General features: G+C 41.6%; 1 protein-coding gene across 5 annotated transcripts in view; it reads left to right on the top strand.

Moving 5' to 3' along the window:
• esr1 (estrogen receptor 1) overlaps positions 1–19,639 on the top strand; it is a 28,117-nt gene that overhangs the window by 6,863 nt on the left and 1,615 nt on the right. For 4 of the 5 annotated variants that reach the window (XM_055885251.1, XM_055885249.1, XM_055885252.1 and 1 more), the window contains 6 exons: positions 7,555–7,671; positions 10,315–10,508; positions 10,965–11,118; positions 16,501–16,639; positions 17,531–17,664; positions 18,290–18,473. In XM_055885251.1, coding sequence (XP_055741226.1) covers positions 7,555–7,671; positions 10,315–10,508; positions 10,965–11,118; positions 16,501–16,639; positions 17,531–17,664; positions 18,290–18,473 — 922 coding nt within the window. The remainder of the gene's footprint in view (positions 1–7,554; positions 7,672–10,314; positions 10,509–10,964; positions 11,119–16,500; positions 16,640–17,530; positions 17,665–18,289; positions 18,474–19,639) is intronic. The other variant, XM_055885248.1, reaches the window with a different exon arrangement.

Here is a 19,639-nt window from a genome sequence, read left to right as displayed (position 1 = left end):
AGAACTAATGTATCTTTCATTTGCTGTCCAACCTGTATTTTTTAGTCAAGTTTAAATTTAGTTACTGATTAGATTAGGTGCCTCTCCCAAGATTTCTCCCGACATATTGTTGGCAGCTTGGCTACTATTCTCATTGTATAACCACGATTTGTGCCGCTAAATATGCAAATTTTCAAACAAACTCTATATGTAGTGTGTAATATGATGTTATAGGAGTGTCATCTGAAGAAGTTTGAGAAGGTTAGTGAAAATATTTGATCTTTTGCTGGTTTATTCGTTATCGCTATTGTTGGCTTGAATCAATGCTGTTGTGTGGTTGGCTATTGTAGTAAGCTAATATAATGCTATATTGTGTTTTCGCTGTAAAACACTTAAAAAATCTGAAATATTTGCTGGATTCACAAGATCTTTGTCTTTCATTTGCTGTACGCTGTGTATTTTTTATAAATGTTTTATGATGAGTATTTAGGTAATTCACGTTGGTCTCTGTAGTTATTCTAGTTGCTTTGGTGAGAGTTGTGATGGTGGCTGCAATGGTAAACTATGATTTATACCTGAAATATGCACATTTTTCTAACAAAACATATGCTATACAATAAATATGTTATCAGACTGTCATCTGATGAAGTTGTTTCTTGGTTAGTGGCTATTTATATCTTTATTTGGTCGAAATTGTGATAGCTACCTATGCAGGAAAAAAATGGTGGGGGAAAAAAAGTTGTGTCTTTTGCTATCGTGGTTAGCTAATAGATTTACATATTGTGTCTTCCCTGTAAAACGTTTTAAAAATCTGAAATGATGGCTGGATTCCCAAGATGTGTATCTTTCATCTGGTGTCTTGGACTTGTGATTTAATGATATTTAGATGCTAGTATTTACTTGTGACGCTATGCTAGGCTATGCTAGTCATCTTTTTTACTGATGGGGGTGCTCCCGGATCCGGGATTGTGATGAAGTAGAAGTTAAGTTACAGTTTTAACAGTGGCCAAGTGGGCTACTGTGGCTATTTGATTATAATGTAGGCCTACCAGAGTGTTGCCTACCATCAAAAACAATGTAAAAACACATCCCATAACATTTCAACATGGAAATAGCTGTTCTATCATATAGTATCAGCCAATGTGTGGTGTTCAGTATAGGCCTACATTCCATGAGACTTTTTAAAATAAACATGCAGAGCTTGACATTAACCTGTTTATCCACTTGTCCTTCAGACAAGTGGAAAATATTGTTGTGTTGTTTGATGCAAGAAACTACTTTACAAAATAAAATGCATTATTATTCCCATACCATTAATACAGACAATCAGGCAAATTATACTATCCTCTGTCTATTGGTTACTTAGTTTATTCAAGCCTGTCTCAAAATACACACTGCCCCTTTAAGACAAAAACAAGGTCTTTACCTGGCTTGCTTTTCAAAGCAATCAATCCTTTATTGCTGACTACAAATGATTTATAACTGGGCTATTAACTAATTTACTAGCAAAGGATATTAACTAAATGTGCACACGTGAAGTTCTGTAACGCAGTCCACTTCAAAGTGAATGGCACAGATCTATACATGGCAATGTACTATTTGCATATAGGCCAACTGAAGCTCTGATTGGTTATGTCGCTCCAGTCTGTGTACAGTACAGGCTGAGTCTTGCGTGTCAATGCAGTAGCATCCTACTCCGATGTGTTCTGCCTACAACAAAATATCTTGCATAGTTCGTTTTGTTTTGGTATGTTGCATTGAAAGTGGCTAATATTGCGCTGATTCAATCACAATTGCCACAGTGGTCACTTTCTGAATCAAAATGCAAGCCGAGATCTACAGCTAAGTTACTTTTTTACATGACTTAAAAAACATAAGCCTATGCAACATTGACCAATTAAAAACAGTACTGTAGCATTGAGGTTTGTGCAAGTAAGCTGTAGGCCCAATACATTATCACTGTATACTGGCTTTGCTTGAATTGCCCTGACAATCTATTGTTGTTCAGGCCATTTAAAAAAAATATTTAAATATTTGAGGTAGGCTATATGATCACACCGGTAATCGATAGGTTGTTGCATTACTTGTGAGGCACAGCTTAGTGAGCATACATTTAAATAATTAGCTTTTTATTTTACTGGACTGATGGTGCCTGCTTTTGATGGTCAGTCTCAGCTATTCCTTTCCTCCACTGACCAAAAAGGCACACTGTCTTCCAGATGATGGCGAAAATCGAGTCGCACTGCATTATTTATGCCCCATCCACAGATTCATGTTGTTACTCCTATGAACAGATTAAGTGAAATATTCTTCGATATAAAAAAACACTTAAGCCACTAAAAACAACGCAAGCCTATAGATACACTTTCCTACTCGTTCATTACTGCTGCACTGCTTGTTGTAGCGCTGAGTGGAAATAGCAAGAACGTGCATTTTATGGTTTATTAAAGTGTTGAATACAAAGTGTTGACAGTGCTGAGTAAGAACATGAACTCGTACAAACAGCAGCTCTTTGCTGTATTCGTTGACAGTCTCTCTCTAGTCATGGTTTTAAACGTTTTGAAATCTCACAGTATCAATTTTACTGTAGATTTATTTTATGCCTGTTACGTTACTGTAGACACGGTCATCTGAGCAATCTGATTGGCCAGCGGTAGACCTATAGTGCACTTGATATGCTCTCTGGCCCGCTGGAAAGGCTGAGTTTGTACCTTCAGACACATTAAATTGTTCAAATTGGCAACAGTTTGCCTACCTGGCATGCAGGGCAGCTGAATTCAGGTGCACCTACCACCAACAGCCCAAGACAAATAAAATAAATAGGAACACAAGGCTTTATTGTTCGGTTTTTATAGAATTGTTTGGCGATAGACTAGGAATACCTTGGGGATCGACCAGTTGGTGACCACTACTCTAGAAAGTTGAATGAAATTAAATCTCGTGTTCCTCTCTGTTGGCTGAAATAAAACATTTCTGTGTGGCAGTCCTGGGGGAGCTGCGCGGCAGTCTCGGGGCTATTGCGCGCACCCCTACCAAGATGGGCTTTCCCGTTTTTGTGATAGGCTGAGCTGAGCTCATGCAAACTCACATTCAAACGCTGTCATCAGTTAGACAGCCGAGATCATAGACAGCAAGATCGCTGTATAGGGTGCCTTTAAACATAGAAAGAGCATATTCTATGTTGTAACCTCTCAAACGTCCTATTTTTTGGGATGCTAAAACCATGATTTGATCAAACAGTAAAGTGCATTATTCTCATGATTCCTGTAATGAAAGTGTCTGCTCTGCTGCTGTGCATGTGTTCTCGCTGGGGCCTGCTACTGTGATGAGCGAAAATGTGTTCAATAACAATGTGTTCTGATCCTATAACACAGCTTTGGAAGCTTCATCCCCTTGTCCTTGTCGAAGAGAGGAGGGCCTCAGTTTTCTGTAGATTACATTTTTCTTTCTCCATATTCAACTAAATAGCAACTATTTTACAACCAAAATATTTAACATGGCTTTGAGATATGGAGCGGTGCACGTGCACAATTTGCACCGGTCATTGAGAGGGCATTTGCCTATTAGGTCTGCAAAGTTTTCTTTAGACATTGAATTTACTGTTGAATGGAGGACATAATTTATTAATTATTTTATCCAGTTGGATAAATACTCCAAATAGCCTACCCAACCGCTCAGAGGTGTCTGCATGGTCCTAAAGCACACCGTTGGCTCATTTTGTATCACATTCTATGATGAAACTGGGGGGTAAAAATGCAATTTCAGAATATGGGGGGCACATGTCCCCCCGTCCCCAGTGAATATTGCGCCCCTGGTTACTGCGCATGAAGATATATGTAATTAATCTCTATTGAACCCCCAAAAATCAGTCATATTTTAACAGTAAAATATAGCAACTACACTGAGTGTACAAAACATTATGAACACCTGCTCTTTCTGTAGCATGGACTGACCAGGTGAATCCAGGTGAAAGTTTATTGATGTCACCTATTGAATCCAATAAAAAATTTAAGCCTTGAGACATGGATGGTGTATGTGTGCCATTCAGAGGGTGAATGGGCAAGACAAAATATTTAAGTGCCTCAAAGGACGTGCAGCCAATTTGGGAAGCATTGGAGTCAACATGGGCCATCATCCCTGTGGAACGCATTCAACACATGTAGAGTCCATGCCCCGATGAATTGAGGCTGTTCTGGGGGCAAAAGGGGGTGCAACTCAATATTAGGAAGGTGTACCTCATTTTTTGTACTCTCAGTGTATAGTCTAATTGTCAACCCCAAATTATTGACAATCACTGGATTAGGTTGCACATCAAAATATCTTGAATATGTATTCCTGCTTGGATGTGTTAGATTAAATCATGTATTTCTTGAATACCTCAGTAGTACAGTATATGTATTATACTTCTTAATAAAGCACTATGAATTACTTTATAAGATGATTACTCATGATTTTGGCTCGACCAAATCAAGGGCTGGTGCCACCAAATGTAAAACTTAATGACACCAGTGACACCAGGGAAAATGTTAGTCTGGAACCCTGTGGAGTTGGCAGCACGCACTGTGATGTGGGCTGGTGTGGATAAAATGCCAAGGCCAAATTATTGTCCCAGTTCCAACCTGGGCTATAGCAGTTATTTATTCAGACCCATAACCATTCAATGCTCCATTCAAGGCCGTGTGCATCTTATTCTAGTCGTATATTATTCAAGCATGTCATTAAAATTATGCAGAGAAGGACAACAAAACATATTTTATGTACCGATTCCATGGTACTGGATGTATGAGTTGATATATAAAACAACGCAAGATACAAGACTTTGTGCTTTTCAGCTAAAATTATTATATAGAATTCTTGCCACCAACAAAACGTTGAATATTTGGGGCATAAAATCATCCAAGCTCTGCAGATTTTGTTGTGAGGATACAGAATCAATAGACCATTTATTTTGGTATTGCTCTCAGGTAGCCTGTTTCTGGTCTCAGGTTCAGGAATGGCTGAAAATGCATAGCATTGATCTAAAACTGACCCTAGAAATAGTACTGTTATGAGATCTGGAGAGACCGGGTCAGTCAATTACTAATATACTAATACTCTTAGTAAAAGTATTTATCTTCAACTCGCAATCTGTGGATTCTATTCGATTGGATAGATTGAAATTGTACATTAAACATCACGGCATAGTTGAAAGATATGTGTTGCGTAGAAACCCGAAGTGGGTGGCCAGCAGAGATCAATGGGATGGGCTGAGGGAAGCTGAGGGTTGGTATGTGGAATTGGAGACAAGTGGATAGATCATAATAAAGTGAATAAATCATAATAAAAAGTACATTTGAATGACACTAAGTGGCAGTGTTTTTACAACTAATGCCGGTTTGCCTGAGGCTGATGCCGTGCAGGTGCTTGTGCACATGCATATACACACACTCTCATTCAAATAAACACATACAAGAACACACACATACAGTGGGGCAAAAAAGTATTTAGTCAGCCACAATTTGCAAATAAATTCATAAAAGATCCTACAATGTGATTTTCTGGATTTTTTTTCCTCATTTTGTCTGTCATAGTTGAAGTGTACCTATGATGAAAATTACAGGCCTCTCTCATCTTTTTAAGTGGGAGAACTTGCACAATTGGTGGCTGACTAAATACTTTTTTGCCCCACTGTACATGTAATAGTGCCAGACATGCACACAAACATATACAGTTGGCATTGCTGTTATGATTTTAGTTGTCCTTGATGTCCTTTGTTTTAAATGTATTATTTTGTTTTATTATTTTCTTGCATTGTTGTTTGCTGTTTTCTTCTGTCTTTTCCGTTTTTCTCTTTAGTTCATTCTCTTGGTTGTTGATGCATTGGGGGTTCTTGAGGGTGGGGAATGGAATTAATTGGATTTTTTATTTTATTTTTTCTTCCTGGGGGGGTACTGTGGGAGGGGTCTCAGATGGTTGAAGGACAGCTATTGGTGTCACGTTCCTGACCTATTTCTGTTAGTTTGTTGTATGTGTTAGTTGGTCAGGACATGAGTTTGGGTGGGCATTCTATGTTGTCTGTTTCTATGTTGGTTTAAGGGTTGCCTGGTATGGCTCTCAATTAGAGGCAGGTTTTGGCGTTCCTCTAATTGAGAGTCATATTTAGGTAGGTTGTTTCACAGTGTTCGTTGTGGGTGGTTGTCTCCTGTGTCAGTGTTTGTCGCACCATACGGGACTGTTCGGTATGTTTGTACATCGTCATTTTTGTGTAGTCTATTTTCCCTGTTCGTGCGTTCTTCGTGTTTTATTGTAAGTTCGTATGTCTAGGTTTGTCTACACATTCGTTTTGTTATTTTGTTAGTTAATTCAAGTATAGTTCGTTTTCTGTCTTCGTTGTTTTGTCGTGTCTTAATTAAATCATGTCATTTCACAACGCTGCGCCTTGGTTCAATCACTACTCCTCCTCTTCGGATGAAGAGGAAGAGGATTACCGTTACAATTGGGGAACGGTGGGGTGATCTTGGAACGTTCGGGTTCACGTTTTTTGGCCTGGTGGTAGATCGGTCAACATGCCCTTGAGCAGGGCATTGACACTGGATGCTTCTGTGTGTCGCTCTGAATGGGAATCTGTTGGATGACTGGTATGATGTAGTAATTGAGCGGCTTTATTGCAAGTATATTGTAAGTTTCGAATATTCAATAAATAATAATAAACAATTATATATATATATTTTTTTCTTCATAATTAATAAATGTTATTTAAAAAGATCTACCAACAATCTGGTGTTTCTATGTCAAACGGTTTTGTTATAGTTGAGTCTTCTGTGTTGTATATAAAGTGTAATATTGGGATGCAAACTCAAAATTGAATACATTTAAACACAATACGTTTTTTGGGTTTAGGCTCATAAAATGTCTAGGGCTCATCAGGCTAAGGTAGCATCAGGCTTAAATTTTTAGGCTGATCAAATCTCTAACCCGACATATTTAGTTCCAATCCATCAGAGCCACATCAAAGCTAGTTGAGTCATAGAGCGGGGGCATTCTGATGAGTCTGGGGGTGTCTGGACTAAATCTAGTTTACTTAAATAGGACCTTACCTACATACAGAGAAAATAACTTTGAGGTGTAACACTGTCATTTGCCAGCACCACTTTAGTGCTATTGCTAAAGGTGGGCTTGCACTGGGTGTAGAGAAATAACACTAGTCAAAAGACAACAGAACGACTGAAAGGGAGTTTCTTGTATAGTAGGTCGTATGCCATAGACACCACAGTTTCATCAATACTGAAAGTGAACATGTTTTAAAACCATAACCTAATGTTCTTTCAGTCTAAAGATAAAGTGCAATAGGTTGTCCTGGGTAGCTGAGTTAATTTGACCTTGTAAGGAAGAGGAATCTGAAATGACATACAGAATATTTCGAGGGGATCGTGGACATCCCACAGCAAAATACACATAATCAGAACGCAGCTGGTCTCCATGGTAATCATACATTCTAATTCCCTCTATGCCAGAGATACATGAAAAAACAACATGTGCGGCAGTCCTAGTGATTGGAATGGGGGTCTCAGCCCAATTATTATTATTTTTTTTCAGGTCACAATGACTACATGTGCCCTGCGACTAACCAGTGTACAATGGACAGGAATCGTAGGAAGAGCTGCCAGGCATGCCGACTCAGAAAGTGTTATGAAGTGGGGATGGTGAAAGGAGGTGAGTAAGGGAACACAGTGGTACTCACAATAGACACACACACACAGCTTACAGTATTCTCTTCTTTTGGCTTGCCTCAGTAGTCTGTAAAGGGTAGTATCAGTTAAGAAGACAGATTAGCACCGGTAACCGGGATACCGAGACTATCCCGGGATCACTCTTCATATTTCTTCCAAAAATGTAATGACAAGACCAGGGAAATTACAAAATTTTCCCCCAATGTAGCACTAATGCAATTCTACAAAATACACAACATGCACAGCAGATTGGCAAAACATGTAATAGCACATTATCCAAACATGGAGGCCTTTAGCATAGTTTATTCATTTCTCTCAAGCGTGGGGGACTCCTCTAGATAAATCAATCAATGCTCGATTTTTTGTTTCACTGAATCTCCGTTTGGATATCTGGTAAGAATTAGGCTGGGGAAATGTTAGCTAAGTTGAGGCTAATGATCATCTTTATTCTAATTCCCTCATACAGTGGGGAGAACAAGTATTTGATACACTGCCGATTTTGCAGGTTTTCCTACTTACAAAGCATGTAGAGGTCTGTCATTTTTTATCATAGGTACACTTCAACTGTGAGAGACGGAATCTAAAACAAAAATCCAGAAAATCACATTGTATGATTTTTAAGTAATTAATTAGCATTTTATTGCATGACATAAGTATTTGATCCATCAGAAAAGCAGAACTTAATATTTGGTACAGAAACCTTTGTTTGCAATCACAGAGATTATACGTTTCCTGTAGTTCTTGACCAGGTTTGCACACACTGCAGCAGGGATTTTGGCCCACTCCTCCATACAGACCTTCTCCAGATCCTTCAGGTTTCGGGGCTGTCGCTGGGCAATATGGACTTTCAGCTCCCTCCAAAGATTTTCTATTGGGTTCAGGTCTGGAGACTGGCTAGGCCACTCCAGGACCTTGAGATGCTTCTTACGGAGCTACTCCTTAGTTGCCCTGGCTGTGTGTTTCGGGTCATTGTCATGCTGGACGACCCATCTTCAATGCTCTTACTGAGGGAAGGAGGTTGTTGGCCAAGATCTCGCGATACATGGCCCCATCCATCCTCCCCTCAATACGGTGCAGTCGTCCTGTCCCCTTTGCAGAAAAGCATCCCCAAAGAATTATGTTTCTACCTCCATGCTTCACGGTTGGGATGGTGTTCTTGGGGTTGTACTCATCCTTCTTCTTTCTCCAAACACGGCGAGTGGAGTTTAGACCAAAAAGCTCTATTTTTGTCTCATCAGAACACATGACCTTCTCCCATTCCTCCTCTGGATTATCCAGATGGTCATTGGCACACTTCAGACGGGCCTGGACATTGCATGGCATGAGCAGGGGGACCTTGCGTGCGCTGCAGGATTTTAATCCATGACGGCCTAGTGTGTTACTAATGGTTTTCTTTGAGACTGTGGTCCCAGCTATCCTTCAGGTCATTGACCAGGTCCTGCCGTGTAGTTCTGGGCTGATCCCTCACCTTCCTCATGATCATTGATGCCCCACGAGGTGAGATCTTGCATGGAGCCCCAGACCGAGGGTGATTGACCATCATCTTGAACTTCTTCCATTTTCTAATAATTGCGCCAACAGTTGTTGCCTTCTCACCAAGCTGCTTGCCTATTGTCCTGTAGCCCATCCCAGCCTTGTGCAGGTCTACAATTTTATCCCTGATGTCCTTACACAGCTCTCTGGTCTTGGCCATTGTAGAGAGGTTGGAGTCTGTTTGATTGAGTGTGTGGACAGGTGTCTTTTATACAGGTAACTAGTTCAAGCAGGTGCAGTTAATACAGGTAATGAGTGGAGAACCGGAGGGCTTCTTAAAGAAAAACTAACAGGTCTGTGAGAGCCGGAATTCTTACTGGTTGTTAGGCGATCAACTACTTATGTCATGCAATAAAATGCAAATTAATTACTTAAAAATCATACAATGTGATTTTCTGGATTTTTGTTTTAGATTCCGTCTCTCACAGTTGAAGTGTACCTATGATAAAAAAAATTACAGACCTCTACATGCTTTGTAAGTAGGAAAACCTGCAAATTCGGCAGTGTATCAAATACTTGTTCTCCCCACTGTATATTAGATGATCAGAACATTTTACTAGTGGATTTTTCTCTTTACTCATATAGTAGCCTGTCCTATACCAAAAGGATTTGACTTGTCTGATAATCAATCAATGTGATTTTGTTTCACTGAATCTCTGTCTGTGTATTTGGTTAATTGATCTCGGGCTGGACAAGTGGAAGTGGTAGCGGTAGCTCATTTTTTTGTTTGCTCATCTTTCACTGATTAGAAACATTTAGCATTCAATAGTGTAATGAAGCTGGTTGAGAGAATGCTAAGAGTGTTCCACGTTGTCGTCAAGGCAAAGGGTGTCTACTTTGAAGAATCTCGAATGTAAAATACATGTTGATTTGTTTAACACTTTCTTGGCTACTACATGATTCCATATGTGTTATTTCATAGTTTTGATGTCTTCACTATTATTCTACAATGTAGAAAATTCTAAAAATAAAGAAAAACCTTGGAATGATTTGGTGTGTCCAAACTTTTGACATGTACTGTATTTGTATGTTTGTGTGTGTGTGTGTGTGTGTGTACGTGCGTGTTCTTTACTAACTCTACTCTATACCCCAGGCTTGCGTAAGGACCGTGGTGGGCGGATTCTCAGGAAGGATAAGCGGTATTGTGGCCCTGCTGGTGACAGAGAGAAACCCTACGGAGACCTGGAGCACAGGACAGCGCCCCTTCAGGACGGGGGTAGGAACAGCAGCAGCCTTAATGGTGGTGGAGGATGGCGTGGGCCCAGAATCACCATGCCTCCTGAACAGGTCTGAACATGTCATAGATCTCTAAGCAACAGCAGTAAAGAAGTCAGTTAGTATAAATAAATATGTACGTGGAAACACAAAGTAACACACAAATTATTATTACACTTACTCACATACATACTCCAGGGGTACAATTGGAATTGAATGGGTGGTCCCCCCCCCCTCAAGGGGCTGATCTTTTCTAACTCTGTCATAACCTCCTGCTCTTCCTCCAAGGGGCTGATCTTTTCTAACTCTGTCATAACCTCCTGCTCTTCCTCCAAGGTGCTGATCTTTTCTAACTCTGTCATAACCTCCTGCTCTTCCTCCAAGGTGCTGATCTTTTCTAACTCTGTCATAACCTCCTGCTCTTCCTCCAAGGTGCTGATCTTTTCTAACTCTGTCATAATCTCCTGCTCTTCCTCCAAGGTGCTGATCTTTTCTAACTCTGTCATAATCTCCTGCTCTACCCCCAAGGTGCTGTTCTTGCTGCAGGGGGCAGAGCCTCCGGCCCTGTGTTCTCGTCAGAAGGTGGCCCGCCCCTACACAGAGGTCACCATGATGACCCTGCTCACCAGCATGGCCGACAAGGAGCTGGTGCACATGATCGCTTGGGCTAAGAAAGTACCAGGCAAGAACCTAACACGGCACAGAAATGATAGATGATGTCATAATGTCACATACTGTCATTACAAACTTAAAAAATACACCAGCTAGATTTTTACTAGCCAGATAAGTAAAATCACTCCAACAAGGCTTGAATAGGACTCATTTTCTCTCTCACACACACTGACGGACACACACACACAAAGCAGACCCCTACGCACTCGCTATGTGTCCTAGACTATGGCCTTGTCTAATCACAGGGCTGCTTACGCAACCTCTCTCCTCCTGTGGTGTCAGGCCTTGGTAGTGGCAGTGACCGGGTGCTGTTGACACACACACACACACACACACACACACACACACACTCACTCACTCACTCACTCACTCACTCACTCACTCACTCACTCACTCACTCACTCACTCACTCACTCACTCACTTTCAAAATAGGGGTGCAGAAAAGAAAACACCACCTCCCCCCATCGCCTAAAGATAAATGGTGTTGACCACTTGATAGTTTGCTTTGCTCCCGCGTCATTGTGTTGGCTCAGTGCAGTTAAAAAGCACTAGTTGCACCACTGGTGTTTAAAATGAAGACACCTGCAAAATATAATTGTTTATCTATTTTGTTGTGCTGTTACATTTGTATCGTTGTTTCATGCCCAATGGTGTTGAGCCGCATGAACCACAAGAAAATTCATTGTATCATTTCACTTTGCCTGTTAGAACCCAGATGAGAATGGGCATGTCTGATTGTGCTAGCTGTAGCGCAGCCTCTGACTCGGAGTAACCTTTCATCAGCCTACCAAAGGTTGCACGTTAGCAGAAAACTGCATGTCCGGTAGCTCGCAGGCTGTCAATGAGTAGCTCGCAAGTAGAGAGTGAAAAATATAAATCTGTTAAATAATCCCCCCCAAGCTGTTTTGCATTTGCATTTGCATCTGTTTTCCCAACTTCAATCGGTTAAATCACATTGTTAAAATGTTTTCATTCATTTGCAAAAGTAACAGTCCTGTCCAAGCCCCATTTGCCTGGCCACCTAGCCAAATGCTAGGCCACACGGACCTTAGTTTCTTCTCAGCAATGAGTCTGGATCTGATTACCTTTCCTACCCTCCACTAGACGCGAACACATTCGGAGCTGTCTGATTGGTCCAGAAACCAATGGGTTGCGCCAGAGGCCAGAACACACGTGGGTAAAGTGGTAGTTTGGAAATTTGTCATTGGTTTTGATTTTGATTTTATTTCACCTTTATTTAACCAGTGATGATGTGATGATACTGTAATTGGTTAGAGATGACACAATCAATGATGACTTTGTTTTTTACAACGCCCCTTGTGCCCCGCATCACCACAAACTACTTCAATGATGGCAGTCTCAGACTAAAGTGTGTAGCAATTAGCGAACTACAGAGCAGCTGAAGAATTTAGTGTGTCGTCAGGCTAGAACCCCATGTCCGCTTCGCATTTGCAATGTAGCCAAGCTGTGTCTGTATGTGCCAAATGAAAAAGCACAGGATATTTGTATCTTAATAAAACAGCTCTGGATTGGTAAGTAATATCGACCAAATAAGCCATTTATACCCTGTTTTTATCAAATATGTATGCTGCTGAGACAAGTCAATAATTTTTTTTTATGTCAACAGTGCAACAACGGGTGCCAAAAAAAGTCAATGTCTGAGGAAAAGCTGAACGGTCAATTAATGTGATTGCTGAGATTACACTTTTATTGTTCCCCATACTTTTCATTATGATTCTGTTTCTTTACAATGTGTTGTCAAATATGTAACTTACTCTCTGTGGTTGTTGTTCCAAAGGACACTATTTACCAGAATGACATTTTTATTTTTTTATTTTTTATAGTAGCCTAGTCCTGCAGACTACAAGTTTGTTGAAATGTAAAACACTATTATTTTCTCTCATCTTGAAAATGCAAGATTCTCGAGGTACGCTCCAGAAGACTGATTTTTGTTCAAAATGTGTGATTTTTAAGAACCAAAATGCAATTACATTGTGTATGCATTGCTGTTTCTGTTCATAAAATGTAGCCTACACAATAACAAAATATGCAGGCTGTATATGAGTAGCTTGCAATTTCTTTGGGGGGTATGAAGTAGCTTTTATGAAAGAAAAGGTTGGAGATCCCGGCTCCTGTTGTTACGTCCATCGTTAGAATGAGACCAAGGTGCAGCGTTGTAGGCGTACATTTTTCTTTTATTAAAAATGCCACCAAAAAACAACAAAATATAAACTAACGTAAAGTTCTGCAGGGCTAACAGCAACTGTGCAAAAACAAGATCCCACAACTGAAGGTGGGGAAAAGGGCTGCCTAAGTATGATCCCCAATCAGCGACAACGATAGACAGCTGCCTCTGATTGGGAACCACACCCGGCCAACAAAGAAATATACAAACTAGAATGCCCACCCAAATCACACCCTGACCTAACCAAATAGAGAAATAAAAAGTCTCTCTAAGGTCAGGGCGTGACACTAGTCCAAACTGTTCAAATGTGACCCATATTAATGGAGCTACATTTATTTTTTCTATTGCAGATTTGGGGCCATAATTTATGGATATAGCAGCCAAACAAATACAAATTTGATAAAATTTCAGACCTGTAAATCAATCACTATTGGTGGGATTTTCAGAGAACGGGGCGGGATGTTTGTGAGTCACAGGGTTGGTAGGGTTTCAGACCTGTCAATTCATTATTGGGGGAATTTTCAGGGAAGGTAAGAGATTAGTAATCTAGTAATTAAAACACTTTTCCAATAGATTTTATTGTTCCTAAACCTAAGATTTTTTTTTGTGTTCTGTTCACAAATATGTTAAGAAAGTGTGTATAAAGAAAATGCAGCTCCCCCCAAGCTTTTGCTCCCCCCACTATCAGACATAGTCAGGCGGCCGTGCACACACACACGCTGAGACGTTACAGGCATTATGTTGGATGATGACAGTCATCACCTCAGAAAGGGTCTTTTAGGCGAACAAATACACAGCGCCTTAGACACACACACACTCAGCTGAATCTAGTAATAAAGGATGTGGCTATTGAGCAAGTTGAAGAGACTAAACTTCTTGGTGTCACCTTAGACTGGAAATTGTCATGGTCAACGCATATTGATTCAATTGTTGTAAAGATGGAAATAGGTATGTCTGTAATAAAGAGATTCTCTGCATTTTTATCACCACTCTCAAACAAGGTCTGCAAGCCCTAGTTTTATTGAATCTTGATTATTGCCCGGTCATATGGTCAGGTGTTGCAAAGAACGACCTAGGAAAGCTGCAGCTGGCCCAGAAGAGAGTGGTACGTCTTGGCCTTCAATGCACACAGAGGGCCAATGTCAACAGTATGCATGTCAGTCTTTCCTGGCTTAGAGTATAGAGGAGCGATTGACTGCATTACTCCCTTGTTTTTATGAGAGAAAATATTGTGCTGAAAGCTCCAATATGTTGGTATAGTCAACTGACATACAGCGCTAAAATATATGCATACTATACCCGACATGCGATCACGGGTCTCTTCGCGGTCTCCAAGTTCATAGTGGGTTTTGGGCAGCAAACAGCACTGTATAGAGAAGTGGTGGCATGAAACAGTCTTCTATCGCAGCATGCTCAACAGAACGATGAGCCTTAAAAGACAAATCAACATTTTTGGACCCCACAAAGAATAGCTGAGGGTTATGCACATTTGTACTTTTCAGTAGTTTAGCAGACACTCTTATCCAGAGCGACTTACAGTAGTGAGTGCATACATTTACATACTGGTCCCCCGTGAGATTTGAACCCACAACCCTGTCATTGCAAGCCCCATGCTCTACCAACTGAGCCACATGGGACCATGCACAGCTAATGGGGATCCAAATAAACTAAATACACACACACACACGCTCACCTTCCCCCAACGCTGTCTAAGTCAACACGGATGTTGTTATGCTGTTCCAGTGTGCGTCACTAAGAGCCTGAAAGCACACAGTTTTAATTGCAGGAGTATTTAGCCAGGTACAGAGAGGGAAAATGGAAGTGATTGGGATGTAATTGGATATGAATTAGGACAGCTGAGTGGTGGTGATAAGGACCCGTGCCAGAACAGAGATTACAGTTTGGCCAATTCACAATGGTTGTGTGGCAAGGTTGGAAGAAGTTAAATGCTTAGCATTTATCTTAAAAAGTTCAGATCAGGATTTATTTAGATTTTATTTTATTAGTTTCTCTTTTTGCCTACAAGGAAAGCTACAAGTATCACATGATGAAATATATATTGATATGCTTCAACCACAGTGGTCCAGTCAATCACAGATTATACTCACAGAGTTTCTAAACCCAGAGGCGCAACATCGCAAGACTTCCGGGAACACTCACCAAACAGACCAAACAGACCAGGCTGAGGTTGGGGTTTGAGAAATCAATGAGAGAAGTGAACAATTCTTCCTTAGTTGTTTATTTTCCTCAAAATCTAACAGCACAACCTAGATTCAAGCCAATATCTTACATATATGAATATGTTATTACTCCAAACTCGTGAGACTCGTTTGAATTTTTGTCAAAAACAGCTTTTTATCGAAGAAGTGCCTTTGATTTGACACCATGCACATGTGTAGTTCAGCGTGAGATGACCGTTAGAACAGATAACGTGTTTCTGTGCATGACCTTAGCTAGCCAACATCTCCATGACATCGCCTACAAGTGTGATTGGGGATTTATTTTGGAGAAGCAGTTTCTGCCTATCTTCATACCATACTGTCTTTGTTATACTGAAATGTCTAAATGTTATTCAAAGGAAACTATCACTTTCATTACTTTGCAATTGCTGTGTGTGCAGGACCTTCTTTCCTTTGAATGACAATCTGACTATTTCTATTAGATTAGTCATGGCCATCTCAAAGGATTTTAGTCAACTAGTGGTTAATGTATGATTGACAGTGGGTTTATATTAGCCTGACGACTTACACAAAATTATTCCGCTGCTCTGTCGTTCACTTCATACAGTACTTAGTCTGACTGCCATCGTTGAAGTTGTTTGTGGTGGTGAGGGACACGAGGGGCATTGTACAAAACAAAGTAATCAGCGATTGGGTCCTCTATAACCAATCAGAGTATCAAAGCCAATGACACATTTTCAAGCCGTCATTTACCCAAGTGTGTTCTGGCTCTGGCCCAACCCATCGGTTTCTGGACCAATCAGACATCTCCGAATGTGTTTGCATTTGGTGAAGGGTCGTGGAGGTACTCAGATCCAGACTCATTGCAGAGAAGAAATTAACATCCGTGGGCTTGGCGTAGCGTTTGGCCAGAGCAAGGAGTCTGGGAAGCCAGTCAAGGGTTTGAGTGGACTGGTGATAATGTATGGTTGATAGTGGGCTATATATGGTTTGACCCCAGTGTGACTGTGTCTCTGGTACTGGTAGGTTTCCAGGAGCTGTCTCTCCATGACCAGGTGCAGCTGCTGGAGAGTTCCTGGCTGGAGGTGCTGATGATCGGACTCATATGGAGATCCATCCACTGCCCTGGGAAACTCATCTTCGCCCAGGACCTCATACTGGACAGGTGTGTACACACATGCGCGCACACGCACACGCACGCACGCACGCACGCACGCACGCACGCACGCACGCACGCACACACACACACACACACACACACACACACACACACACACACACATCAACATTGTAGATTGCCACTTCGTATCTTGTCAGTGTAGCTCTAAAGGTCACAATGAGTCTAATTATCATGTTCCACTTGGAGAGAAAAACACACTGTCTCACCTGCACATGTCCCGGTCATTACACATTAAACTTGACTGAGAGGAGTGAAATTTAATCAAAGTGATGACTCTTGGGAGAGATGGAAAAAGCATGCGAGACACTGTTAAAGAGAGGGAGGGAGAGATGGAAAAAGCATGCGAGACACTGTTAGAGAGAGGGGGGAAGACAGAGAAAAGGAGGGAGAGATGGAAAGAGAGAGAGGGGAGACAGAGAGAGATTGAGTATTTTGGACGCACAGCCTGTTCCCTCCATTTTCCCCCACCATGTTCCAAGTAAACAAGTTACCTAGAAGCTGCCGCAGACCCAGGGGAAAGAGGGAGAGGAAGAAATGAAAGAAAGAGAGAGGAAGACAGACTGTTACTGTCTCTCTCTGATGTCTGTGATAATCCCATTTGATCAGTGTTTTATTATAGAGCATTACCTCTGACACCAGGCCCAGAGCTAGCCACTAGAGTGTCCACAGCCATTTGACATGATTAGTAAATGGTGCAGGACTGGTTTGAAGGCTGTTGGAGTTAGGGGGCAGCTATTAAGCTTACTCTAAATGGCTGCTCTTCAGAAATACGGTAGGATTTTATGGCTCTTCCCCTGAACACCAACTATGTTCCAATGCTGCAGTCACTCAGGAGAGTTGCGCAATACTTGTCTCATTCCGACCTTTGACCTCCAGGAGTGAAGGGGACTGTGTGGAGGGTATGGCTGAGATCTTCGACATGCTCCTGGCCACTGTGTCTCGCTTCCGCATGCTCAAACTGAAGCCTGAGGAGTTTGTGTGCCTCAAAGCCATCATCTTGCTCAACTCTGGTGAGTGGCTGTGTTTATGTGTTATTACTAATGGTGCTTTGTTTAGTATGTTTTCATGTTGTGATGTGGGTTCAACCCTGGATCCGGCGTGGGTAGGATTGAGAACATTACAAGTGTGTGACGCAAAGACGTGTTTTTCTCTTCATGAACATGGAGTAGTGACTAATGCATTCCACTCCCCATTAGTAAATGTTGAAGGGTGAACTGTTTTTAACAGTGGATCACAATATACCACTCAAGCGCATTAGCTGTGAACAGAAGGATCCTAAGTCCTTCTTCGTCAATGTACCTCATAATTGTTACCATGCCAACTGTACCCTCCGTTCTATGTGTGTTGACAGAAAGAAACTCCTCTGTTTGTTTTGAGACAGACTAATCTGTAAGAGACATAAATACCCGAGCTAGGGTTGCTGTTGCAGGTTTCTGTGTATGGCTACCTGTTGTTCTTATGGATTGCTGAGTTAGCCGTGGCTGCATTGAGAACATTAGGCTCTTCCCCTTCCTCTGTCTCTTCCTCTTCTTCTTCCTCTGTCTCTGTCTCTTTCTTTCAGTCTCTTTTTTATTTTTTTCCTTACAAAATCTTTTTTAGGTACAATAACCTCTCCTCTCTCTCCATCTCCTCTAGGTGCCTTCTCCTTCTGTTCCAACTCTGTGGAGTCCCTTCACAACAGCTCGGCAGTGGAAAGCATGCTGAACAACATCACTGATGCCCTCATCCACCACATCAGCCATTCAGGAGCCTCTGTGCAGCAGCAGCCCAGACGGCAGGCCCAGCTCCTGCTCCTGCTCTCACACATCAGACATATGAGGTGAGGAGGGCACACTATGTAGGGGAGGAGGGCACACTATGTAGGGGAGGAGGGCACACTATGTAGGGGAGGAGGGCACACTATGTAGGGGAGGAGGGCACTGTGCTTGTTTTCACACATCAGACATATGAGGTGAGGAGGGCACACTATGTAGGGGAGGAGGGCACACAATGTAGGGGAGGAGGGCACACTATGTAGGGAAGGAGGTCACACTATGTAGGGGAGGAGGGCACTGTGCTTGTTTTCATACATCAGACACAAGATGAGGAGTTCACTGCACGCTAGACATGAGAGGGTATTCACTCCTGATGGAGGAAATTCACATTCTGAAAGTCAGGAGGCAGGTTACACAAGCCAAAGAGGAAATTCACATTCTGAAAGTCAGGAGGCAGGTTACACAAGCCAAAGAGGAAATTCACATTCTGAAAGTCAGGAGGCAGGTTACACAAGCCAAAGAGGAAATTCACATTCTGAAAGTCAGGAGGCAGGTTACTCAAGCCAAAGAGGAAATTCACATTCTGAAAGTCAAGAGGCAGGTTACACAAGCCAAAGAGGAAATTCACATTCTGAAAGTCAAGAGGCAGGTTACACAAGCCAAAGAGGAAATTCACATTCTGAAAGTCAGGAGGCAGGTTACACAAGCCAAAGAGGAAATTCACATTCTGAAAGTCAGGAGGCAGGTTACACAAGCCAAAGAGGAAATTCACATTCTGAAAGTCAAGAGGCAGGTTACACAAGCCAAAGAGGAAATTCACATTCTGAAAGTCAGGAGGCAGGTTACACAAGCCAAAGAGGAAATTCACATTCTGAAAGTCAAGAGGCAGGTTACACAAGCCAAAGAGGAAATTCACATTCTGAAAGTCAAGAGGCAGGTTACACAAGCCAAAGAGGAAATTCACATTCTGAAAGTCAGGAGGCAGGTTACACAAGCCAAAGAGGAAATTCACATTCTGAAAGTCAAGAGGCAGGTTACACAAGCCAAAGAGGGAATTCACATTCTGAAAGTCAAGAGGCAGGTTACACAAGCCAAAGAGGAAATTCACATTCTGAAAGTCAGGAGGCAGGTTACACAAGCCAAAGAGGAAATTCATATTATCTGCCGCCAGTTAAATTTTATCATCACCTATTTGGTTATTCCCATCGATTATATTTCTATGGCTATCCCT

The sequence above is a fragment of the Salvelinus fontinalis genome, chromosome 27 (genome assembly GCF_029448725.1).
Source record: "Salvelinus fontinalis isolate EN_2023a chromosome 27, ASM2944872v1, whole genome shotgun sequence".
NCBI lineage: Eukaryota > Metazoa > Chordata > Actinopteri > Salmoniformes > Salmonidae > Salvelinus > Salvelinus fontinalis.
The sequence above is the reverse complement of the archived record's forward strand: the minus strand, read 5'-3'. Positions and strand labels throughout refer to the sequence as shown.